The sequence below is a fragment of the Falco punctatus genome, assembly GCF_963210335.1.
Source record: "Falco punctatus genome assembly, contig: scaffold_40, whole genome shotgun sequence".
NCBI lineage: Eukaryota > Metazoa > Chordata > Aves > Falconiformes > Falconidae > Falco > Falco punctatus.
In genome coordinates, this window is record NW_027660300.1 from 209,119 (window position 1) to 236,308 (window position 27,190).

The 27,190-nt window shown below is 48.3% G+C and overlaps 1 protein-coding gene and 2 long non-coding RNA genes across 3 annotated transcripts in view; 1 reads left to right on the plus strand and 2 right to left on the minus strand.

The window, feature by feature from the left end:
• The window catches only part of LOC308057213, a 183,746-nt gene that overhangs the window by 60,404 nt on the left and 96,152 nt on the right, over positions 1 to 27,190 (minus strand). The gene's annotated exons all lie outside the window — the stretch shown is intronic.
• The window catches only part of LOC308057220, a 74,683-nt gene that overhangs the window by 29,443 nt on the left and 18,050 nt on the right, over positions 1 to 27,190 (plus strand). The gene's annotated exons all lie outside the window — the stretch shown is intronic.
• On the minus strand, positions 26,080 to 27,100 carry LOC308057231 (olfactory receptor 14A16-like; the record flags this gene model as incomplete). The annotated part of the gene is made up of 1 exon (XM_080411351.1): positions 26,080 to 27,100. The coding sequence occupies exon 1, from the start codon at positions 27,076 to 27,078 to the stop codon at positions 26,080 to 26,082; it is 999 nt and encodes a 332-aa protein (XP_080267477.1). The 5' UTR covers positions 27,079 to 27,100.

Below are 27,190 nucleotides of genomic sequence, written 5' to 3' on the forward strand. Positions count from 1 at the left end.
AGCCCATGGCAATGTTGGGGTGAGAGCAAGGCAGGGCAGCGAGATGGTGCCTACAGCCTGCAGGGAAACAGGGGCAGGGCTCCAACTGCCGCGATGAGAGACGGGACGCTGCTTGATGCAAGCAAATGTCGATTTCTTGTATACAATCACAAGTTTATATATGTTATCAGAGGCCGCGCGCTTTAAACAGATTGGTTCTTTAAACTACACATTACATACTAGGCAATCCCTCATTGGTTAACTACAAACAAAGAGCGCTTTAAGTAAGTTTCAACAGTCATCAATCAGCACAAAGTTGTTACTTTTCTTTCGGGACATCTGTTCCTCATTCCCTTATCTTTACTCAGCCTGACTCCTCCTGTCAGTTGTTACCTATTCACATGCCTTGTCCTCCCGAGGTTTGTAGCCATCCTGCCAAGGTTTTATGGCCGTCCTCCCAAGGTTGATGGCCCACAAGCTCCAGCACATCCCCGCTTATCAGCTGGACCGTACTTGGAGACTTGCCTCTCAGGCCCTGTCCCACATCTCCCCCTTCCTGTTGCACAAAAAGAACTTTCTTCATAGACTGTGTTATCCACTTTTGTAGACACCGCAACAAACAGGGGAAAAAGAGTAACAAGAAGACACAAACGGCTAAGGCATAAACAATCGTCTTCACTAAACTTCTTAACCATCCCGACAGTCCCCATCCTCCAAAAAGTTTATCCAACCAATCCCAGCTGTGGTCTTGTGAAAGTTTAAAGACTCCAGCTTTAAGTTGTTGAAATGCTGGCATGAACCGATTCCGAGTGGTCAGAGAGATTCATGCAGCACATGCCATCAAAATCCTCACAGCCGTGTCCTTGCGCTAAAAGCAAAAAATCTATAGTGGCCCTATTTTGCAATGAAGCATGGCGAACACTGTCTACATCTAATAAAAGACCAGACAATACATTGCTAGTAGCATGCCCTTGTTGAGCAAGCCAGCAGCCAAGCTTATCTAAAGTTGCTAATGCTTTTCCAGCGGCCGCTCCAGGTATAAAAAGGGAGGCAGCAAAGCGTTGACTAAAAGACCAAAACTCCACGTGGTCTTCACAATCGGGTGCATATGCATGAATGCTACACTTTGCCCTATGAGAGAGACGGTGCTGTAAAATCAGAGATGTATTAGGAGTCAGGACAGAAAGGCGGCCGAGGCTACGTGGACCTCCTATTATGAGAAGGGATGATGGGCCACGCTCTGTCCCCACAAATAAAAAATACTCCCGATGGTAATGACAAGGGGGCATTGCTAGACTTGGACAAGTTTGTTGCCGTGTAATTACACCAAACACTAGCATTCTTAAAAACGGGATGGGCAGGAGAGACATCCCATGCTTTGGACTGATTTTTCCCTGTATAGTTCAACTTCACACAAATACCCATTTTCACTGATCCAAGAAGCTCAATCTCTTGTGGTTCTAGGGTAGCCTGTGGGAGACAGGGGACCCATATGTCCCAATTCTCTGTCAGATTTTGTGACCGGTTTGGAAAAATTGCTTCTAAATGTGTAGGTACCGGCCACTCATCTAGCGGTAGGCCCACGAGGCATGTGGAAAAGGGGTTATTAGGTGAAGCAGTGGCAAGACACCAAGTGTCTTGTCTGGTCACATTTGCCAATGTAACCCATACATTAACCTTAGGAAGTGCAGGAAGAAATGGGTAGGCTTGCACAATCCCTACTGTCACCATGAAGATAAGCACTATTTCAAAAATTGTTTCTGGCCTGCCCTTAGCTTCCATGCAAATCGTTTTTCACATTTTTCTTTAGCCTGCTCCCAGTCCTGTTTAAGAACAGTCCAAAGAGCAGGCACCAGGATAGTCTTACTGCACTCAAAACCGCAGACCAGGACTCTTTCTGCTTGTTTATATACAGATAGGGTCCAGTCCCGGGAATATTCCCAATATCTTTGTTCTTCTGCTGACTCGTGACCTGAAGTCAGCAGAATTTTAACAGTATTCATTCCATTAACAAGACAGCCTTCACACCATCGTTTGGCTAATACTACTCTACACCACGATTCCTTTTTACAGGTAGATCACACACATAAGACCCAAGGCTTACGGTGCCCGCATACAGTACATGAAATTCCCGTGACTGATACTTCTCTACGTTGATTCATTTAGTCATTTTCAGTCCACAGCGTTCAATTTATACTGCTTCTTCAGTTATTCGTGATCCCAGAAGGTTCAGAAGCTTGTTGATCGAGGTGATGATCCAGGGGATGATCCGGAGGATGATTGGAGTCCTCACCCATTGATTGTGGTAGGGATTCATGGAAGGGTCGTATGTTCTTCACCAGAATCCACCCGGGGCATTTTTCTGTGGAAACACAAGCATAACCTCTTCCCCATGTCACAAGAGGATATGGTCCCATAATCTTACCTGTTTCTGGATCACGGACCAACACCGGAGGTTGAATTCATGCCTCAAGTGAAGCATTCGCATTAAAATGCCCAACTATCGGAGGATTATTATCTATTAAAGAACAATTCAAAAAACTGAAAACACACAGAGCTTTCTTTAGTCGTTCCTCAGGGGTTGCAGTCCCCATTCCCCCTTTTTGTTGTTGTAGTAAGCGTTTCAAAGACTGATGAGAGCGTTCAATCAAAGATTGGCCTGTAGGGGAATGAGGAGTACCGGTAATGTGAGTTATGCCCCATGAGTCAAGAAAGTCCTTTCTTGCAGCTGAGATATATGCGGGACTGTTGTCCGTTTTTATTTGGGAGGGTATGCCCAAGGTGGCAATAGCATGCATCAAATGCTTGCGGACATCACGAGCTTTCTCTCCTGTGTGACAAGAAGAAAAGAGAGCACCTGAAAAGGTGTCAATAGAGGAATGGGCATAGTTAATTTACCAAACTCTGGATAATGTGTAACGTCCATTTGCCATAGTTGTAAGCTCTGTAGTCCTCTAGGATTAACCCCTCCTGCTATGGACCAAAAGAATGCCTTTGACAGTCAGGACAGACGGTGATGATATTGGACGCTTGTTGGGAGGTGAGCCCAAACTGCCGTTTGAGACCTCCAGCATTCTGGTGAAAGAAAGAATGGCTTAGTTTAGCCTGTGCTGGGCGATTTGGTAGGACTCGTACTGGTAAAGTGAGCATATCAGCTCGTCGATTCCCTTCTGCAATAAAGCCAGGTAAAGAGGTATGTGCCCTGACATGCATAACAAAATAGGGGTGAGGGCGAGAGTCTAAGAGAAAGACAAGCTCTTGTGATAAGGCAAAGAGTTCAGAATGTGAGACATCATGTAGCACAGATGCTTCAGCTTGTTCTACAATCCCTGCAACATAAGCTGAATCCGTAACAAGATTAAGCGGTGTGGACCACCTTCGAAAAACTCGAACAACTGCAGCCAGTTCCACTATCTGAGGAGAACCAGAAACAGTTTCTATGTCCGAGCCCCATCAGCCACGCTGGTCATCCCACCATAAAATGACTGATTTGTGCGATTTTCCAGACCCGTCTGTAAACACAGTACAAGCTTGTAATGGCTGATTGCTCCTTTTTGGCTTGGATATTAAGTGAAAGTCAATATTAAGCAGCTTATGCGAAGGTAGGTGGGATGTGAGTTGACCTCTATAGTCCGCCAATGCCATAACAAAGGCGTCTGACTGCTGATAAAGCCATTGTAAATACGTGCTTGTCACAGGTAAACAGATACGAGCGAAATCTACTCCTGATAGCGTTAACAAGCGTTGTCTGGCTTTAATTACCAGTAAAGCAAACATCTCATGCTGTGTTGAAATAGTTTTTGTAGGTTGATTTGATAAAAAAAAACCCATTCGATAAGCAACAGAGGGTCTGATTTCTGAGAATCCCATTGAAATATTAACGCATGAGGCTGTCGAGTGGGATTCAAAATAATCAAATGAAAAGGTGATTCAGGAGCCCAGCGATGTACTTGTCTGTGAGTGATTGCAGTAGCAACCTTTAGCAAAGACTCAATGGCTTCAAGACCAAGACTGCGGGGGGAACACAAGTCGGTATTCCCTTTAAGCAGTTCAAATAAAGGAGTTAGGTCTTCATTAGAAATTCTCAACCCCAGCCAGACCCAATTAATTGTTCCCAGCAATTTCTGTACGTCATGCAAGTTTTTTATGTCTGTCTGTATCTGTAAAGGCTGGGGAACTATAGTCTGAGTCCTTATATGCCATCCTAAGTACTTCCATGGGGGTATTTTTTGAATTTTTTCTGGCACAATACAGAGGCCTACTGAATTAACAGCAGCTGTGACAAGGGCTACAGCTTCCTTCATGACCTCGTGATGTTGTGCGGCCACTGGGATGTCGTCCATATGATGGTACACCACTGGCAGATTGTGGCACTGTTCTTCATTCCTTGTGGCAGCACAGCCCACTGGCATCTTAGCAATGGGGTTTGCACGTTGATGCTAGGGACTGAAAAGGCAAATTTAGGATCATCATCTGGGTGGAGTGGGATATTAAAAAAACAGTCTTTGAGATCAATAACGGTCAAATGCCAATGTCGAGGAATCATAGTGGGGGACGGGAGTCCTGGTTGGAGGGCTCCCATGTCTTCCATAGCATCATTAATTTTTTCTGAGTTCGTGGAGCAAGTGCCACTTGCCAGTTTGTTTCTTTATAACAAAAAGAGGTGAGCTCCACGGGCAGTGGAAGGCAAAATATGCCCTTTTGTTAGCTGTTCCATAACTAGTTTCTGGAGGGCGCAAAGCTTTTCCAGTGGTAGGGGCCATTGATCTACCCAAATAGGGGTATCTACTTTCCATGTCAATTTTAGGGTATCGCGCATTTCAATAGCCCCGCCTAAAAACGGGTCCCGAGAAATCTGTGGACAATAAGTGAACCGAGGGATCGAGTAACATTACTGTGTGGGAGGTTGCTAGGTCCAATCCGGTGCTACCGGTTGCTGCTGGACGAAGACTCGAGGTGCTGTTGCTTCTCTCCGTTGGGGTTGGAATGTCGGCTGCGGCACTTGTATCTGCACGCGTCGCTGCCCCACGCTCTGCGATCGGTTTCCCTCTTTTTGTTGACCTTGGAAATCATTCTTAGAATGACATTGATTAGCATGATGATGCCCTTTTCGGCCTACAGGGCAGTACCCAGGGGTCTGGTGTTTAGCTCCTTTATTCATAGCCAGGCAATCCTTTCTTAAGTGACCTGGTTTGCCACAGCCGTAACAAACTACTGACAGACCACATACAGCTGCAAAGGCAGCATCCATAACCTCAAATTTGTGATCCACAGTGCTGATTCTATTGCATGCTTCTATTATTTCAGTCAATGTGGGGTTTGGATGAGGGAGAGATTGCGACAGTTTTTTGCAATTTGCATTAGCATTTTCCACAGCCAATTTCAATAACAATATTTCCCGCGCTTCCGTGTTATCCACCTGACGCGCTAAAGCATTTTTTAGTCTGTCAATAAATTCCATATAGGACTCACGGGGTCCGTGAGTAACACTTATAAAAGCTTTCTGCGGCTTTTGTGAGTCAGGGATTTTAAGAAGAGCCTTTTTTGCTTCCTCACGGACTGCTTCGAGAGCCTCCTGATGGATGTCCGGAGCTTGGGCTGCCGGGTCAGAGTGCCGACCTGTACCAGTAAGGTGTTGTATGGTCAGCACGGCCATAGCGGCATTGCCGTGACCCACATAGGTGAGGAGGAGTGCCTGAAGCCCCCCCCTCCAATGTGAGTCCCATAGCGCGTATTGAGTCGGAGCTAATAACAGCTGCACTAGAGACTTACGATCATGAGGAGTCAAAACGTATGTATCAAATACAGAAGAGAACAGACTTGCAGAATAAGGAGAGGAAAGCCCGTGCTCGGTAACGGTGTGACGCAGTTCTTAATTACCGGAAAAGACAAGGCCTCCAGCTGTGGCCCCCGACCCTGAAAAAGCACAGGGGCCACTGTTGTTTTAGCAATGCCCAGGTCTCCTTCTTTCAAGGCTTGACGTCTTATGCTAGCCCATTGTGTGGGTTGGGGGGATATAAATCTGGCTCTTTTTCAGGGTCCACCGGCCCCGGATCAAAGGGGTCTTCCTGTGGGGGGTAACCTGTGGCAAAAACCTTCAAGGGGTTGGGGGGTTTCAGGTTCTGCAGCGGTAATGGAGTTACTGTAGGAGAGTTTCCTTCCCCTCCCGGCTTTTTCTCTGTGATTTTTTTCCTGTGCTTTCAAAATCTCAAAAATGCTTTTCCACCATGGGAGCATGCACTGCGCTTTGGCATCCCCCGATGTAGCCGCATCCCATCGTTTTACCCCCACATCATCCCAAAACTCTCGCGTAAAAAATATTAGATGCAGTCCCAGTGGGTAATTTTACCTGTACCCATCTAAGGATTGCCTTGAGATCATGCCCAGGAATATTCTTTTCATGCTTATTAAGGAGAGCTTTCATAAGCTCAGATAATCTCTTTTGGGGGAAGACGCCTCATTCCCCATGTTTCCCACAACTCACCTCTAAATTCCAGAGGGACATTTTTTTTCAGTTCCTGCTTCCTTTCAGCAGCTCATTCAACGTTGACTCGTGACCTGCTGCTCAGCCTGGCGGCTCATAAACCCATCACGTCGGGGTCACCAAATTGCCGCGATGAGAGATGGGACGCTGCTTGATGCAAGCATATGTCGATTTATTGTATACAATCACAAGTTCATGTACGTTATCAGAGGCCGCGCGCTTTAAACAGATTGGTTCTTTAAACTACACATTACATACTAGGCAATCCCTCATTGGTTAACTACAAAGAGCGCTTTAAGTAAGTTTCAACAGTCATCAATTATAAAATCAATTATAAAATCTCAGTTCAGAAGTATAATTCCAGAAATACTTGAAAAATAAAGTTAGCTTGAAGCTTTAATTTAGATGCTCTTTCTGTTCCAGTGATATAAAAAGTTTAAAAAATTCAAAGGCAATTTTAAAGTTCTGAACATGGACTAATGCAAGCTCAAAACCCAAAAAGAAACCAAACTGATGTTTGACTAGGAATATTTGCAAATATTTTAGTGGAAAATCCCTGACCATTAACAATTTTCTGTCCAAATAACAACTGCCCTTATGCAACCAGCCAGTCCATATATTTTCTGAAGAATACCTCATTGATATCAAAGAATTAACAAAGGGAAAAAATTAGTTCTAAGCTATATACATTCATAAGTGGATTTTTCAATACTTACATACAGATTTACACACTAAGCCATAATGGCTTGTAGGTGATACACACAAGAAGAGTACGTTGCTTATCTGTCTGAGTGTGTATGCTAAATTTGACAACTATGCCACAAGCCAAGCCTACATGGGTGCTGTGTGTTGTGCACGTTCCTTAACAAACAGTAGAATAGACAAATTCCCAAGATCTAGTCTCCAACCTAATTATATTATTTTGTAGCCAATTAAGGAAAATAACACAAATGTGCATATCTACATGTGCACACACCTTTTAGTTCAGAACCAATCTGTGATAAAAGGCCTTAGCCTTATGGCATCATCGAATCTTAACGAGTACAGTAATTAAAAATGCAGTCTTACTCTAAGTGTGATTTATGCTGACATTCCCTCAAATGCTACACGTGAGTATTTCTCACTCAACTGCCTCAAGTTAAAACAGTAGTATTTGTTAATATGTATTAAAAAATCATTAATTCTCTACAATAGCAGTTGACTTCCATAACACTATGGAAGCAAAAGAGGCTTAAGATGGGTTTTCTGAATACTAACAATTTATTTTAGACTCTCTAAACTCAGGTCTTGAAAGATTTCACTCTGCCAGACATAGAAACACTGTTGCACTCCAGTTGTGATATCCCTTTTCCCAAGTTGTCACATGCACATCTCGCTCAAGCAACCTTATTGTTCAAGTTTCTCTCTGCTACGTAAAAGCAGATTGCACTTGTAGATATAAAAGACAGCACCCTTACTTAGATTATTACCTTATTACCTCCTAACTCTTAGTATACCTTGTATCTCTGATTTCATCACTTCAAAAATTCACCAGAAGCAGATAAAACCACAGCATCAGACTAAACTACACCTTAACTGCTGATTCAAATAAAGGCATTCTCTTCAGATATGCCTAATGCTTACAAATAATTTGGGCTGGTTTTGATCAAAAAACTATTATTACAATAATGATCAAAAATAATAATCCCGTTGGCAAAATGCCTTTAAGCCAGCCTCCTAGTCCCAACCAATTTCCACATTCAGAATACAGCATAAATACAGAATACAGAATAAATTATCTCCATCAAGGCCAAAAGGCTTCTTTTTAAACACAGAGATGTTTGCTAGTTCAAAGCAGAAACCCATTTCTTGTAGGTGACATCTGAAGAACTTTTTTTTTTTTTTTTTTGTGTGGGTTTCTAATCAAGTCCATATTTTTCCTTGAGAAGCTTAAGCTGTTCCACTTGTTTCAGGAGTATTTCCAACTCTGAGTTGTCGAATAGGTCCGTATTTCCCAAATATATCATACATTTCCTCTGCTGTGATTTTATACGGCAGGTTCCGAATATAAAGGATCCGATTGACCTCTGGGGGCAGCCAGATGTTAGCTCGCTTGGCCGCTTGCATCGGATCGGAGGGGGGGGGGGGTGCCGCCTTGGAGAGAAACCGTGGCCGGGAAGGGGCCTGCCGGGCCTCGCGCCGCCGCTCGCCGCTGCTGCGGGGGTCCCGGATGCTATCCCATACGCTAATAACCCAAGTAATTCCTTTTTACAATCTATGTCCCAAACACTCCGCTTTTCTAAAAAGCGTATGAGCAAATCATACGTCGCTTGTCTCTCCATACCTTCGTCAGTGCTGTTGCAGCCTTTGCAAGACTTCGGCGACGCGTGGCCGGCGGAACCCTCTGTAGGTGCTCCCGGGCGCGGGGACTGTGCCCTTCCGCCTCCTGCGCTGCTTTCAGGACCGGTACCCGAAACTCCGTCAAACCATGGCTCGCAGGTTCAGTCCTCTCTAGGGTCCCTGTTCTCTAGGGTCCCATTTGTCACGACAGAGGGAAGACACAGTCACTCAATATGAGTGATCAGCAGACTTCGTTTATTGTCCCCGACAATCACCTTTTATATCTTGTTATAATTAGCTCATACATATTACAAAAGTTAAGCTCATTATTGGTTAGTTGCCTAAATACCAAGCCCGCCCCTAGTTTCTCTTCTGTCGTTTTCTGTTCCCACCTGCAACATTCTTTTCCCACCAAAATCTTCCTGTTATTGTGTAACAAAAACAGCCAAAGACAGTGTATTTTGCTTTACTTCATTTAAGCTGAGAGCGATGTGCATTTTTGTCCAGCCAGCTGGACTATGTCTATGAGACCTTTTTTCAGCTAGCCAGTTATCCACAGGGCTGAGCTGGGCTCTGTGAGCGCTGGCAGGGAAGGGCCCTGGGGCCAGAGAAAGAGCTGCTGGCAGGGACAGCTGCAGGCAGCAGAGTCCTGGGCAGGGAGGGGGGGAGATGCTGAGGGGAACCCTGATGCAGGGCAGATAGGGGCACCTCCTGGCCATGGTCTGCCGTGCAGGTGCCTTCCCTGAGCAACGCACCTCTGCTCTCCTCTCCCACCCAGCACAGCCTTTAGACCGTTGGTTTCATGTGTTTCAACAGCTCCTGGTCCAGCCGAGCAGCAGAAGGGATGAAGTGCATCTCTCCTGCTGCCACGGTGCCATTTCTCTCTGAGCAGAGCCTGAGGGTGACTGTCCTGCACTGCTGCTGTGTAGGAGGTGGTGTGCCGGGCTGGGCAAGGGGAAGGAGTTCCCGAGTGTCCCTTTGTCTCTCTCCTGGCCTTGCTCAGATGCTAGTGGCATTGCAGAGAGGCTCTCTGGCAATAGGAGTTTCAGGTGCAGGCTCAGGCGCAGACCTTGTGGGTCCTCCTGTGCAGACATGTCCTCAGCATGGAGGTGTCCCAGCTTTCCCCTAACTGATGATGCTGTGGGCAATGCAATCTGTGAGGCTGGGGGAGGAGCTGACGCTCTGTCTCGAGCTTTCCATGATCAGGACCCTTGACTATCTGTTTTGGGTGTCCACCCAAGGTCTGTGCTGCTTCCAGGGCACACAGTGAGCCCTGGGTGTCCTTGGATAGCAGTGTGGTGCTGAGCCACAGGGCTGACAGGCCCTTCTGCACGGGGAGCAGTTTGGGCTGAGCCAGGGCAAGGCCAGGACTGGCCCCTGCCCCCAGGGTTCCCATGAAGCCCCTGCTGCAGAGCAGGGCTCACTGCTGGGCAGCCAGCGGGCACAGCCCCTGCTCCTCACAGCACACTCGGCCAGCACTCAGCACAGCTCCAGCCACGGCTCGGAAGGGAGCTCTCCTCGGAACGGCAGAGGCGGGGACAGGGGGCACCGGGGGAGCATCTAGGAGAAAGGGCTTTCACTTGGCTCACAGAAGTCTTGCCTGACTTGTCACTATGTTTTCTTCATGAACAGGACCCTATGGTTGGAGGCAGCAGATGTCCAACAGCAGCTCCATCACCCAGTTCCTCCTCCTGGTATTGGCAGACACGTGTGTTGCTAGGTAGGGCCTGGCGGCCGGAAGATGTCGCGGTGTACGGACACACAGGGCCCCCCTCCAGGTAGCCAACAGCTTGTAGCTTATGATGTAAGCAGACGGAAGTGACACTGTAAACCTAGGCTATATAGTGCCGCGCCGCTCAGCAATGAACGCCATTTGCCATCCACCACATTGGTGTCTGTGAGCTGATGGACCGCGCGGCCAGTGGTCGGCCGCTGTGCCGTTCCAGAGCCAGGTCACCGCGCGCCTGCGAAGGCAACAAGTGGTGCCGAAACCCGGGAACATTCACCTGGAATTGGGTAAACGGCGGCCGGAGCGGCAGGACCAGCCCGGCAGGGAGGACGCTCCCGGACCAACCAAGAGGATGGAAGCTCTTGTGAAGGTCGTAGTACAGCTGCATAAGCAGTGGGGTATTGCGGCGAATGAAGAGACGGGACGCAGCTTGATGCAAGCAAATGTCGATTTATTGTACAGAAGCACGAGTTTTTATACTCTTTCAGAAGCTGCACGTTTTAAACAGATTGGTTCTTGAAGCTAAGCATTGCATACTAGGCAATCCCTGATTGGTGGTTAACTACCAGCAATTAACAGCAAGCTGTTACCTTTCCTTGGCGCCATCCTTGGTGCCATCCGTCTCCCACTCCCCTGTACTCTGCAAACATGCCTCATCATGTTAATTGTTGTCTAGGCAAGCTCGAGCACATTCCCCTCAGCTAACTGATTGCCACGCATGGTCCTAGTTTCCAGCCCGCTCCTGCATCTCCCCCTTCCTGTTGCACAAAAAGAACCTTTGAAACCGAACGAGTAAAAACAAGGTATAAGTAATAGAACAAATAAAAAACCAACTGAGACATATTATCAATGTCAAAATAACCCACTGTCTCTGTTCCATTCACTTTTACAATTTTCCCTTTTTGTTTTTGAACAGCTAGTACCAGGTTTGCCATGTTCTGCAGGGCCCTTGCAAACATGACAGCAACCAAGGTAATAGCAAACAAACAATACTGCCAATTGATTGAATGAATGCCACAAAAGGCTGAAATTTTCTCAGATTTTGATAACATGTTGCTGCAATGGGGCGCCTAAAATCCATTCAGCACATACCATCAAAATCCTCACAGCCATGTCCTTGAGCCAACAACAAAAAGCAGTGGCAATTTTGACTCACATTCTTAACTACCTACAAAACAAGGTGACTTAACTCTTTAATGCTTTCCCTGCTGTTACTCCGGATAAGAGAAGAACCACTGCAACACGTTCCCATCATAGCCTCCTACTACATTAGCATCTACAGAAAGACAATTATCGACATTCAATATCATCTTCTTTTGGATTAACATTATACATAGGTGGAAGGGCACACCAAACAAGAACTGCTTTAGTCAAAAAGTTCGAAACATAGCATGCCTTCTCTGAACATACCTCTGGGGTCATTCCCTTCATTCCCTCTCTTTTTTATGCAAAGAGAAACACTTTTACCATAACATAGAAGCCCCTATTTACATCTCTGAGCCCGGACACAAACCGCAGCTGTATGCTCCACCAGGCTCAGGGCAGAAATCATTCATGTAGTTACATAGCTATATATCTCTACAAGCATGCAGACACCTATGAAACACTAGATAACCATGTTTATCTTACTATTCTCCTTCACAATACCTAGCTGTTCTCTCATCTCTTGTTAGGTCAAATAATTCTCCAGTTTCCTCTCCTATATCTCTCTTCAGACATTCTCTATCCTCCCCTTTTTTGCTTGTTGATTGCAAGGAGGCAAAGGGTGTGTGTAGCTGGGTGACCATGACCTGCTTTATGTTACAATCGACTAAACACTGAATACAGAAAAAAAAAAAAAGTATGGGAGACATAAGGCAAACATCAATAAGGTGGTTAAAGATAATTATAATAAATCCTGTAATACTTTTGAGTCATGGCCCAAAGTTTCCCAGCCGTGAGAAGAGACCAAAGGCATCCCGCCCCTGGCTCTGCTGCAGATCTTTGTTTTAAGGCTTTTGAGTTTTGTATACTTTTGTAAATTAATTCACAGTGGTCACTCAGATTCACCTAACACATCCTATCAAAGCCTTCAGACTTGTGTCCCTGTGCTAATAATAAAAATCAATAGCAACTCGGTTCTGTAGCAACATATGATGGACAGTATCAACATCTGTTAATAAGCCAGAAAAAAAATAATAGTATTTGTAGTATTACTTTGTTTAGCAAGCTAGCAGCCTAATTTACTAAGCAAGTTAAGAGCGTGTACTATTCTTACAGAAGAGATTAGAGAAGCAAAAATCTGTTATGCTGCATTCCAGAACTCAGCCTGAGAATTACAGTCTGCTGTGAGTTCTGCGTTACAATCATTTGACACATGTTGGGGTTGCGATTGTGAAAGTTGCCCATTTACAATTTTCATTGACATTATCACAGCTAGTTGTTTTAAAAGCAACCCTTGAGCTTCCTGATGTTCGACTTGTTTCAAAATATTCTGAAGCCAATCAATAAAGTTAGTATTACAGTTAGTGACTCTCTAGGACCCTGCAAGACTGTGGCAAGACTCCCGCATCCTGACTGCTTTAATAGCCATCTCATTCATTTGCAGACAGTTGTCCCTGGGATACCTTGCCTGAGTCACAGAATCGGCACAACTGATTTTCTCCAGCCAACTGCTCATAGTTAACAGCAATTCCCCGATTAAGGTTTTCAATCAAGGCCACTATACATAGCTCACAAAAATCAAATAACCACATATTATACTGTACCAGTTAGTACCATACAAAGCAATAACTTCCAATCATGCAGTGTGAGTGTATAAGGCTCTGCCATCACTTCAAGAAGGAACATAGCAAATGTATTATGAATCCTCCCTTCCCGCACTGCTTTGCTTAACTCTTTAACAGCCTCATATTGCACAGGCTGCCACTCTGCAGGTTGATTTGGCTGACAAAATACTGAACATGCCATAGCGACTCCCAAACCCCATCACTGAAGTGTTTCCCACTTGCATTCCTGCCACCAATCCCTCAGACTCCCTTTCACCCTCCCCAAAAATACAATCAATGCATCAGGAGAGACAAGGGGGTGGGGGAAAGGTCTAGCTCCTTTTCCAGATCTGTAGGATCTGGATCAAAAGGTTTATCAGTGTCAATGGAATCATTGTCCAAGTTGTCCTGTTCCCGTGCTTGCTCCTGTGTTGTGAGGGTCGCTGCAATCAGTGACAGAAGCTTTGGGGGCAGAGGAGGCATGGACAGAATCGCCATCGTTGACGGTGTCTTGAGAAGGGTCGCGCTGTCGGTGGAATTTACAGCTTCCTCTGGTTTAGCACCGTTAGTAGAATTAGTCCACACTTGGGAAAGAATAGTCAGTATTTGCCACCAAGATGCTAAATGCATTCCTGACACGGAGTTCCCCTCCGCGGCAGCATCATACAACACACTTTCTTTCTTTCAAAGTCTCTAAAGTTTCTTGGCTGCTCACCTGTCTCGATGAATACAGGTGTTATCCTCGGGGTTTAGGTTGTCCGCCTGGTCCAGCCAGCCAGACGATCGTTCAGCCAAGCCATCTCCTCCGGAACGCAGCCCTCTTCCACGAGCTGTCTTTTTTATTGACCAGTTCCGTCCTTATTCTTCCAAGGCTTCGGAACACCACCATAGGGGTCACCATTTGAGGAGACTGAGGCACGGACTCCCTGATCTGACTAGAAGACCCTTCGTGAGTCCATATACGTCTCTTTCTGGGGACGAAGCCTGATTCCCCATTACGGATTTCCCACAGCTCACCTCTCAACTCCGGAGGGATTTCTGTCCGGCTCCTGCTTCCTTTCAGCAGATCATTCAAAGTTCTGTGGGATTCGCTGCATGTCGCTCAGAGAGGCGATTCGAGAGCCCTTCACGTTAGATCCTTAAACGCATCACGTCGGGGTCACCAATTTGCGGTGAATGAAGAGACGGGGCGCAGCTTGATGCAAGCAACTGTCAATTTATTGTACAGAAGCACGAGTTTTTATACACTTTCAGAAGCTGCACATTTTAAACATTTGCTTCTTGAAGCTAAACCTTGCATACTAGGAATTCCCTGATTGGTGGTTAACTACCATCAATTAACAGCAAGGTGTTATCTTTCCTTGGCGCCATCTATCTCCCACTCCACTGTGCTCTGTAAACATGCTCATCATGTTAATTGTTGTCTAGGCAAGCTCGAGCACATTCCCCTCAGCTAACTGATTGCCACGCATGGTCCTAGTTTCCAGCCCGCTCCTGCAGGGTATTGCTTGTAAGCCCAAAGATTTTACTCTCGCAGTTGCGAGACTTTTAGAGCTCGGGGTCATTGACCAGCCGGTGGATATACTCCACCCAGATGTGTGGGACAAATGCTCCCATGCTTTATGTGATGAAACGATGTCTACTGGTAATGGGAAAAATCTGAAAGCATGAGGGAAAGTCGTCCAGGCTCTCCAAAAAGTTAGAAACGAGCAGGAGACCTGGAAAGCTGCAAGGGATTGTCTGTTAACCACCCCGCGGGTGGGAAATGGGGCGACTAGCCAAACCTCACACCCCCCGGTTGAGGAGGGTTGCGCCGACCCTCAAAGCCGACAGAAAGGTGGCGCGCCCACTCAGCGTCCAAAAGACTCTAACATCTTCAGCTTGCCCACAGAATCCTCAGCGAACTCCTTTTGGGGCAAGCTGGCTGCAGAGGCCAGGGGCGCTGAGGCGAAAGCCAAGGCCGAAACTGCACGGAGTGAACCACCGCCCTGTGCGCCCCAAGATGGCGCCGAGCAGCAAGGGGAAGGGCGGGGCGAGACCGCCCCCGGCGGGAGCAGGGAGGGAGCGCTAGAGTTAACAGGCGCACACCTAAGGGAGGGGGAGGGGAATGGGAAGGAAAAGAGTGATTGGCACGACCAAAAAAGGGAAAAGAGCACCAGCGAGGGGCAGAAAGCCAATCAGAATGACCCTCCCCAAAACTGCCCTTATAAGGAAGGCGCCGCCCCAAGCGGAAGGCGGGGCGGGCAGAAAGGGAAAGAACCGCCCGATTACGCAAGGCAAGGGAGGGGCCGAAGCCCGACCACATACCACCAGCACCCGGAAGTGAGCAGTCAGTCGGGCTCTGACTCCGGCTCAGACTCTGCGTGGCAGACTTGTCTGGCAAGTACAAAGACCAAAATATCACCACTCACGGGGAAAGAAAGACATAAGGGGACAGAAATTCCTCTCACAGATTGGAGAAAAATACAAATTGCATGTGCCGATTGGGCCCCATCGGACGCACTAGCATTCCCGGTCCGAGTGACGGACGGGGGACAGAGGGTCCATTCCCCCTTAAGCCCTAAGGATATACAAGCGATTGTTAAAGCAATCGCGGGCAAAGGACTCAATTCTGCCATGGTCTCCACCCTCATCGATGGGTTTTTTGGGGGAGATGATTTGCTCCCGTTCGATATAAAACAAACTTGTAGGTTGATTTTTGTTGGGGCAGGGGTGATTGTGTTTAAACAAGAATGGGAGGAGAACTGTGCGAGGCAATTAGTCCGAGTAACCGGGGTGGATCATCCGCTACACGGCTCCAGCCTACAGCGGTTGATGGGTACAGACCCAACAATGATTACCCCCCAAGCGCAAGCCCAGGGCCTGCGGGCCCATGAAGTTATGGCAACTACTTGTGCAGCTAGAGAAGCCATTTGCACGACCTCTAGAGTTATTGCCAAGCCATCGCCATGGTCCACAATAAAACAAAAAGAAAGTGAGAGTTTTACACAGTTTGTAGATCGCCTCCAAGCAGCAGTCAATTCCTCGGCCCTGCCCTCGGAGGCGAAAGGCCCAGTCATCGCAGACTGTTTGCGGCAACAGTGTAATCTAAAAACCAAAGAAACCTGCAATCACTGCCACCGAGGTCAAGTCTCGTGGACATGATTAAACACGTTGTGAGCGAGGAGCACCTGGCCCCAATTCAAGTGGCTGTTCTTGCACTGGCTAGTGTGATGACATGCTTCAAATGTGGCCAACCAGGCCATGTGATGACCAATTGTCCCCAGTCGGGAGACCTGCCGATGGTGCTCCCCCCGCAAAACCGATCTAAAGGACCGTGTTGGGCCTGCGGAAAGAGAGGGCACTTCGCGAAGGAATGCAGGCTTAAAAAGCAGGGAAAGGGGAAAGGCAGGGGGCCCCCTGGCCGCACACAGCCCTCTCCCACTTGGAATGTCAGGCGCCCCCATTACACCAACCCCAGACATGGGGAGTCGCTCCCGAACCTGTTGCCCCTGAGGGAAGCAACCAACTTTATGGCCCAGCCAACGACCCCATAAACCTGGCCTCCGTCCCAGGGACAGCAGGGACCACCCCTTGGGGGCGAGACCCCTGGGTGGCCCTGGCAGTAAAGTGTGACAACCCGCCAGTGGTATGGGGGATCTGTTCCCTCCATAATACCTCGAATGACACCACCATTAGCATCGCCTTTTTAATTGACACTGGAGCAGATGTTACAGTTATCCCTGAAACGAACTGGCCCCCACGTTGGAAATCGGAAGACGCCCCCATGGTAGATGGAGTCGGGGGACTAACCCGAGCTCAGAAGAGTGCTCAGCTGGGAGCAATCACGCTACACACTGAAAAGGGACCGGAGAAGACCATTACCCTCTTCCCATACGTCATGTCAGGAGTCCCACCCCTGTTGGGAAGGGACGCCCTAGCCTTATTAAAAGCCAGGGTGACAAATTTACAGTAAGGGCCACTGCCGCACACCCACTCCCACCCATCAGACTGACATGGAAATCATCCGACCCAGTCTGGGTCGAGCAGTGGCCCCTGTCAAAGCCTCAAAAGGATGCCCTTCTCAACTTAGTTGACCGCGAACTACAACGAGGTCATATAGAGCCTTCCACTAGCCCATGGAACACCCCAGTTTTTGTAATACCCAAACGAGCAGGTGAGGGATTTCGTCTCCTCCATGACCTGCGTGAGGTAAACAAAAAAAAATCCAGCCAATGGGTCCTGTTCAAACATTGTTGCCCATGAACTCCATGATACCGGAAGGACAACCTTGTGCTGTCCTTGATATTAAAGACTTTTTTCTCTTGATACCTCTGCATGAGGAGGACAAGGAGCGGTTTGCTTTTTCCGTTGTATTTCCGATCTCAGTCCAACAGCTGGAAGCGACAGCTGTTGTGTTGGCGTGCGGACTGTTCCCGACATACATCTCAACATAGTAACTGATTCAATGTTCGTGGCCAAGCTTTGCTTAGCCATGTCAGGGCCCGGCGTTTCAACATCCGCAACAGCTCTGATGCTAGAAGAAGCGCTTTTTTCCCGAAAGGGCACTATATCAGTCATCCACATCAACAGCCATAACCCAATCAAAGGGTTCTTCCAATTCGGCAACGACAAAGCAGATGCCGCTGTAAAAGGGTTGTGGACACTAAAAGATGCCCGCCAATTACATGAGTCCCTCCACATCGGAGCTAAAGCGCTAGCAAAGAGATGTGGGGTTTTGGCCACTGACATGAAACATATAGTAGCTACATGCCCCCACTGTCAAAAAGCACCATTGTGGTCTAGCGGAATCAGCCCCAGAGGTCTTAAAGCCTCTGAGGTGTGGCAGACGGATTTTACGCTCTGTCAATTACTAAAACCTCGAGCATGGCTAGCAGTAACTGTAGACACATATAGCGGGGTGATTGTAGCTACACAACACCTTAAGACCGATGCTAAAGCAACCATCCAACATTGGTTGACAACCATGGCGTGGGTTGGTGTCCCTAATCAGATCAAAACGGACAATGGTCCGAATTTTGTGTCTAAAGCAGTCCAGGCATTTGCTCCGAAATGGAGTATTACTCTAATACACGGCATCCCATGTAACAGCACAGGACAAGCCATAGTCCAACGGGCAAATCAAAGTCTGAAATCTAAATTAGAGGTATTAGCAAAACCAGAGGGTTTTACCAACGCCATTCCCTCAGGGGACCAGGCACGCTTACTACGGACTGCCCTAGTAGCACTAAACCAGTTCCCCAGGGGAGACGAGGTGAGTAGCCCTGCCCAGAAGCACTGGGCCACTCGAGCGCTAGAAGAAGGCCCGTCGCTCATGATCAGAAATGAGCTAGGAGGGTGGGAACAAGGGTGGAAATTAGTTCTGACAGGGCGAGGGTATGCTGCGGTCAGAAAAGACAACAAAATTAAGTGGTGTCCACTTAAGTCTATCAAGCCAGACCTTCAGAATAAAACTAATGAAAACTGTGAGTTTTTGTTTGCAGGACCAGATCATCGGACACCCCCGTGTCCCGTACATCCCACCGACGAGAGAAAATGACAAGTCGACAACTGTCCTGACTAAACTTGGGAATCCTGCACCACCCAGATTCGGATAACGACCAAATAGCCTCCAAAAAGGGGGAATGCGATGTCTTTGTATGAACTTGATTCTAGGACTTGTCATCGCAGGAAAGACAGAATCAGATTATAATCACCATCAGCCATTCAAGTGGGTCCTACGGGACCCCATAAGCAGTCGAGTGATAAAGGAGAATATAACAGCGGGTACCCCGACTTTTATGTTTACAGTCGATGATTTATTTCCCGGACTGGGAAAATATAGATCTAAAGTGCCATGGGGGACGTATTGGTGTCCCAGTTCAAACTCAGGAAAAAGCTATTGTAACTATCCAGGATATTATTTTTGTGGATATTGGGGATGTGAGACCATTGTAACGAGTGATAGATGGAAACCAGAAAGAGAGGACGAATTTCTGCGCGTAATGTGGGGGCCAGATAGGTGTGACCCTCCAAAATTTGGGCCTAGTGGCTATTATCTTCAATCGTCAATCAAAAAAAGTACCTGTACACATTTAAATTTGAGAATTCAAAACCCAGCTGACATGGGCTGGGTGGGGACAATGTGGTCAGTATTTATACACTCCGACAATACAGACCCAGGGGTAGTGATACAAATTATCAGGATTGTGCTACAAGCACCCCAAGCAATTGGCCCTAACCCGGTTCTTAACCCACAGACACCTATATATAAGACTGATAACAATATTAAAGATGCGACCGCCGACAACACCGAAGCTCCGAATACCTTAGAATTTGACCTGCCTCCTCTATGGAGGCTGATGAATGTAACGTATCAGATACTGAACTCTACTAATCCCACCATGACAACAAACTGTTGGCTTTGTTATGACATAAGGCCCCCTCTTTATGAGGCAGTAGGTATACCCTATGAACCGGAACTCCTTAGGGGGCCCAACCCCATACATTGTGTGTGGAGCTCCGAGGACAACCCAGGAGTCACGATGCAACATGTATCAGGGCGGGGTAGATGTGTCGGCGAAATACCCCTTGAAAAAAGGCCTCTGTGTTTGAACGAGTCCACATCAGAAGAGCTATCGAAAGCTGATTGGCTAGTTCCTGTCAAAAACACCAAATGGATATGTTCAAAATACGGAATTACCCCATGTGTATCTCTTAAACTGCTCAAAGGAAACCATGAATTTTGTATACAGGTAAGGATTATTCTGAGAATCGTATACCATCCTGAGGAATACGTATATACTCATCAAACCCTTCCAGCTTCGCATCATATCCAAAAGCGAGAACCCATCACCGCTCTGACTATAGCTACCTTGCTAGCCATAGGGGCCGCAGGGGCAGGAACAGGTATAGCCTCGTTAGTCGAACAGAACCAGAAGTTCCAGTCCCTCAGAATTGCAGTGGATGAGGATCTGGCTCGCATTGAACAATCGATCAGCGCTTTGGAAAAGTCACTGAGGTCGTTGTCCGAAGTAGTTTTACAAACTCGTAGAGGATTGGATCTCATGTTTTTACAACAAGGCGGGTTATGTGCGGCATCAGGAGAAGAATGTTGTGTGTACGCAGATCACACTGGGGTTGTCAGAGATACAATGGCCCAACTTAGAGAAAGGCTAGAAAAAAGAAAGAGAGACAGGGAAACCCAACAAGGGTGGCTTGAATCGTGGTTTGCCCGTTCACCGTGGTCAAGCACCCTGATATCTACCTTGGCAGGGCCGATTGCAGTGATCATCATGGCACTGATCTTTGGACCCTGTATACTGAATAAGCTCGTGTCATTTGTCAAGAGCCACCTAGAGAAAGTCGACGTTATGCTGGTAGAATGCCATCAACTGCTTTAACTTATAAGTCCCATTTGGTATTACCCTTAGCTACCTCTAGCTTACCCTAATTCATACCTTGCTATTATCAATTACCCCTTACCTTCCACCTGACCACTGTGCCTTATGTTTTTTAGTCAAGTTGATACAATATTCTTTTAATATTTTTACAAACCATAGAATATAAATTAAATTAAGATTTTGATTGTTATATTTTAGCTGATTCAATTATCCATAGGGAGGGGAGAAATGTAGGTAGTTAGGGCTTGGCGGTCGGAAGATGTCGCGCTGTACGGAAATATAGAGCCCCTCTCTGGATAGCCAATAGCGTTTAGCTTATGACGTAAGCAGACGGAAGGGACGTTGTAAACCCAAGCTCTATATTGTCGCGCCACTTATCAATAAACACCATTTTGCCATCCACCACATTGGTGTCTGTGAGCTGATGGACCGAGCGGCCTGGGGTTGGCCACCGTGCCGTTCCTGAACCAGGTCACCGCGCGCCTGCGAAGGCAACAGGGGAATTGAGAGGATGTTAAAAGCCTTGAAAGGGCAACTTCTAAATGTACCATGACTGTGAAAAAAAAAAAGCAGAGTGAAGAAGCATGAGTAATGCCTGAAGAAGTATCTTCACGTACCCCCAAAGACCTTTCCCAGGCCTGACAAAGCCCAGGGGATTACTGGCAAATAGACTTTTTCCAAGTTACTGCAGCAAAATGGGTATCAGTATCTTTTAGTCATGAGAGATGCTTTTTCAGGCTGGCTGGAAGCTTTCCCTTGCCGCACCAATAAGAAGTATCATTAGTGTAAGTTCAGAGATAATACTGAGATTTGGGGTACCCATAGGACTTTCTTTGGGTGTTGGGGTCCACACTTGGTAGTAGGAGCCCTTCAGCTTTTAGCTAAATAGAAGGGGTAAGATGGGATCTCCACACTCCATGGAGACCTCAATCAAGCGGGAAAGTAGAGAGAATGAAGCTAAGCCTGAAAGGACAGATGAGTAAAATCTGCCAAGAACCTCAGAGAGAGCAGTCATGATGCTTTTCCCGCACCATTGCTACAGATACAGGTTCCAGCGTAAACGGAAGGAGAGACTTTGGAAAGGATACATGGTAAACCTTGCCAGGTGACAGAAATGGCAGTGAATCCCAAAATAATAGAAGGGAAACATGGCTTAAAAGAGTATGTTCAGTCTCTAGGAAAGGTCCTGTCCTCTCTCCAGTGGTACGTCACTGTGAGCGCAGATCTGTCCCTGGATGTGCCTGTACATCACTACCAACCCGGAGATTGCGTGTATCTTAGAACGTGGTTGGATGAACCGTTGAAGAGAAGTGAAAGGACCTTTCCAGATTTTGCTCAGCACCTACGCTGCTGTCAGGCCTGAAGGAGTCACTCCATGGGCGTGCCATAGCAGGGTTTAACCAGCACATCACCAGAATGGACTGTCAAGCAACAAAAAAACCCTTTATGCTTCAAACTGCCTCCAGAATCATGAAGTTCTAGGTTCAGGATCTTGCATTATTGCCAGACAGCATATAAGTGAATGACTGAAATGCGACCCCAGATAAGACTGGGCTGTCTACAGGGAAGCTGGAGTCTGCTACTTGCCTCTCCTTTGTAGATATATGTTGAAACATGTTTTACAGATGTATAGAATTTGGCCTGTGATGTGGTATGCTAAATCCTCAGCTTGGGTGGGATCAGGAGGAGTCATGGACATGGAATGCTCATTTGAAAATGGTGGAAGGATCGATGAATGTTTTTAAGAAGAGTGATTGTTGGGTTTGTACCCTTTTCCCTGAATCTCCTCATGCAGGAATGCCTGTAGCTGGTATCCCCATCCCATTTGGGACTAGTGGGCATAACTTGTGGCTAAGACCAAAATACACTCATTGGAACGAGACTGACCTCCAGACCTGGGCAATACTGAATCGACACTCAGTGTGAAGTGTGTTACTAAAATGAAGCCAAGACACACCAAAATGGAACTCTGCTCTTTGTGGGGCCCTACCCACATTGTGATTGCTCAATGCGATTCATGAAGCTGTCAGAACTAACTAGCAGTAGGTACTGGAACGTTCCACTGGGCACTGGGTGGTGCTGGATATGTGCCAGTGTAGCACAAAAAGCGTTACCACCAAGATGGTTGGGTAGATGTACCACCAAGTTGGTGGGATATTTCCTGATATGACTGACTGAGACACTGGACAACAGTCGGTGGTGAACAACTTACCTGCGGAGATACAGGCGGAATCAACCACCCCTTACAGAGAGACCCACGGGGTATCACTCTTCTGCTGGGTGGTTTATTCCTTGGCGAGGGGCTGCTGAACTGGGGAAGGCAGTGATAAAGAGATCCACAGGAGTGGAAGTGATGGCCAAGGACACTGCAGGTGCCATAAACTGCACTCTGTACGGCAGAGACAATGGTCGTACGCAAGGGGACAACACTTGGGTTCTCTTGGTGACTTCCAGCCTTGCCGGTGCCCTTTGCCTTCCATCTCACGCTGTCCTACGCTGTCCCACGGCTGCTGCTTTTCCACGGCAGGCTGCAGGCACCCATCTGGCTTCCCCACCTTGCTCTCACCCTGCCCTTGCCACACATGCACTCATGTCTGCCCACCCTCACACGCTGTTCCTGCAAACACACACACATGCACTGATCTGACACTCCTTCTGGACGACGTCTCCCACCACAGCACAAGCCCTTGAGTGACATTTCCTCCTCCTGACCTCCAGTCTCCACTTTCCCAGCTGCACTGGCTGGCAGTGCTTCTCCCTCCTGCTCTTCCCTACCTCCAAGGAAAGCTCCACCACCTGGGAAACCACCCTTCAGGCGGGCATCCCGACCCGTCACCCTCCTGGTGGTCTTTCCCCTGACCATGCCATGGCCTCACCGCGCTCTTCCAAGGCTGCGAGCCTTTCAGCTTCTCGCATAGACACGAGCAAGCGGTGTGCCTGCTGCTGTGCTGCCATGTTCTCAGGCAGCAGCGATGTGACAAGCAAGAAAGAAGCCCCTCGGTGGAGTGAGCCCAGGTCCTTAGGCAGAGGGGATCTCACAGCCCATGTGCCACCCAGGGGCCTTCTGCTGGCCTGCGCGAGACACGGGCAGATGGAGCTTAACAGCACGTGTCGCAGCCATGAGTCAGGGGCTGCCCTACGCGCTGTTTCAGGCAGAGGTGACCTCACCGCCCCTTTCCCAGGCACATTGCTGCTGTTGGGCTGTCCCCTCCGCAGGCAGAACTGGCCTCACTGCCCCCGTCACAGCCATTGGCTTCCTGCTGGAATGTGAGTCCCTGAGACACAACTGACCACGAGATACCGTCCTCAGCCGTCACCCTCCCCGTGGCCCAGCACCCCAGCAGATAAAGGGAAGCTTCTCTCAGCCAATTTATCTCATGGATTTCCTACCTATTATTTTGGGTGGAAGAACATTCCTCAGGGGAACTGCTCTGTTTCTACTGGACCCTGTTTTGTCTCTGCTTCTGCGCCTCTGTTTTCCCTTCTTCCCCCTGCTATCCCATCCCAACTGAGCTCTCCAGGGAAGTGAGTCAATGACTCCTAGAATATCTCAGGTTGGGAGAGGCCCCTGTAAAGGCCCTTGTCCAGCTGTCCTGCTCAAGGCAGGGTGAACTGGATGGCATCTCTCAAGGGCTCTGCCCACTTTGGCATCATCCACAGAAGGGTCTGAAAAGCCACTTTGTCAGCTTGTACTGGGAGATAATAAAGACATTCAACACAGTTGGCCCAACTGCTTGCACTGGAAGATGTCACTAGTCAGTGGCCACCAGGAGGACTTGACCACTGCTGACATTTGGTCTTGAGCCCCTGTGGCGTATGATGCACCGACTCTGGGAGCGGATTGAAGGCACGAAGACACTCAAAAACACCTCGGAGACACTTTATTAAAATCAAGCAAGCCTTTCATACCTTTGCAGGGGGCTGACGTGTCAGCCTGTAACTGTGCTCAGCAATTTTCCACTCTGGGCTCTTTTTTTATTACAGACACAGCAGCTCAGCAACTCCCTTTATCTACAAGGCCACAAGCTCTGCAGACCACTCCCTATCTTCAAGGTTCTCCTCTTGCTCCCATGGCTTCCTTCCAACAGGAATAACTGTGTCTCTCTCCCAAGGTCGGGTTTCGCTCCCTGACGCCATTGAGCTAGCTCGAGACATAGCCACAAGCCGCCAGCCAACTTCCCACCCACAGTGTCCTCCATTTCTTCACTCCAGAAGTCACCCATCTGCCTATACAGAAAGTGCAGGAGAAAAAGTCAAACCCCTTGCAAAGGTGCAGGCACAAACCATCCCCTTCTTGCCTCAATACGTAGGGGTGCAGCAATCCCTTTGATGTCCCACAACTACCTGGAACTGGCTGCAGGAGTATTTCCACCGTCATTTCCCCAGACACTACGGTGAGGATGACCAGCCTGTATTTCTCCCAATTGTCCTTCTTGCTTTTCCTGAACAAAGGCTGGATGTCTGCCTTTTGCCAGGACCCCAGAACCTCCCTGATTGCTCGGACACATTTGAGGGCACCATCCAGAAAGGGTGCCGTGATCAGACAGAGGCACTTGCAATGAGCCTGCCCAAGGCAGGTGAGATGAATCTCCCTGGGACAGTGACCTTTGTTCCTGCAGTCACACACAGGAACGGCGGTGCCCTGGGAGGTGTCCCCACCTCAGCTGGCCTCACACACTGCTGCCGTGGTTGAACCCCAGCCTCACGCACACAGGGGTGCTCAGAGGCACGAGCCCGTCCCTGGCACGTGCGGAGGCAGAGCACTGCAGCGGGCACAGTGACTGCCTGGCCTCCTGCTGCCCCTGCCAGAGGCTGGCAGCACCTCAGCCCGGGGGTGTCGCGCCCTGCTCGGCACCTCGCGGAGATGGCCCTCGTCATGAGCAATGGGCACGGGGACCTCGGTTCAAGGAAGCATGTTGCAGTGCTGCATTCAGGTGGTCTCCACAAATCTAGAACATTTGATGGAGGCCAGCACCGTCACAGAGTGCCCGTTGCCTGCCCCTGCCTGCGCTCACAGGACTGCCACGCAGCATGGCAGTGACCAAGCTGCCAGAGCACTCAGGCCTTACACCAAGGCAGGGGGTCAGAAGGGGAGTGTGGAAGTGGAAGGAGGACAGCACTGGAAAGCCAAGGGATGGTGTTCCCTGGTACTGCTGCCATGCCAGGAACCTTTTCCCCTCCGTCTGTGGATACAGGAACTGTCCCTGCAGCTCCAGAAAGGCCTTGGAAGGAAGAATCCCAGGAAAAACATAGTGGTTTAATGGCCCTTTGGCTTTTTTAGATGAAGAGAGAGCAGGACACCTTCAGAAAAGAAAATCAGAGAAGGAATTTAGAATGGGGACGACACCTTTATCAGAAATGAAATACCATGAGCAACTACAACAAATTCAGAAGACAATCTGGGTTTGTGATGAATTAAATTATAAATACTATTCATCATTATATTCCTTCAGAAGAACATCCAGCTATCAGTTTGCACATTGCACCGTTGAGCTCCTGGTTCCTTATGCTGTAGATGAGGGGGTTCACTACTGGAGGCACCACTGAGTACAAGACTGCCACCTTGGAGGGAGGCTTCAGGTAGGCAAATGTGCCAGTGCTGACAAAGAGGGAGACCACGGCCAGGTGAGGGAGGCACGTGGAAAAGGCTTTGTGCCGCCCCTGCTCAGAGGGGATCCTCAGCACAGCCATGAAGATCTGCAGGTAAGAAAGAACAATGAAAATGAAACAGCCAAATAATAAAAAGGCACTAGCCACAAGAAGCCCCACTTCCCTGAGGTAGGTGTGTGAGCAGAAGAGCTTGAGGATCTGTGGGATTTCACAGAAGACCTGTCCCAGGGCATTGCCTTGGCAGAGTGGCAGTGACAGTGTATTGGCCGTGTGCAGCACAGCACAGAGAAACCCACTGGCCCAGGCAGCTGCTGCCATGTGGACACAAGCTCTGCTGCCCAGCAGGGTCCCGTAGTGCAGGGGCTGGCAGATGGCCACAAAGCGGTCATAGGCCATGACGGTGAGGAGAAAATACTCTGCTGAAAGGAAAAAGACAATCAGGAAGAGCTGAGCAGCACATCCTGAGTAGGAGATGTCCCTGGTGTCCCAGAGGGAGTTGGCCATGGCTTTGGGGAGAGTGGTGGAGATGGAGCCCAGGTCGAGGAGGGAGAGGTTGAGGAGGAAGAAGTACATGGGGGTGTGCAGGTGGTGGTCGCAGACTATGGTGGTGATGATGAGACCGTTGGCCATGAAGGCAGCCAGGTAGATGCCCAGGGAGAGCCAGAAGTGCAAGAGCTGCAGCTCCCGCGTGTCTGCAAATGCCAGGAGGAGGAACTGGGTGATGGAGCTGCTGTTGGACATCTGCTGCCTCTGGGCATATGGTCCTGTCACAGGAGAAAAAGACAGTGATAATTTAGGGGAGACTTCTGCAAGCAAAATCAAAGCCATTTCCCACAGACCACCCCCCCGTCACACACAGACATCCCTCTCTTTTCTCAGAGACCTTCCTGCAGCTGTGTGGCTGTAGCCCTGCTTGGTGCTGGCCGTGTGGGCGATGAAG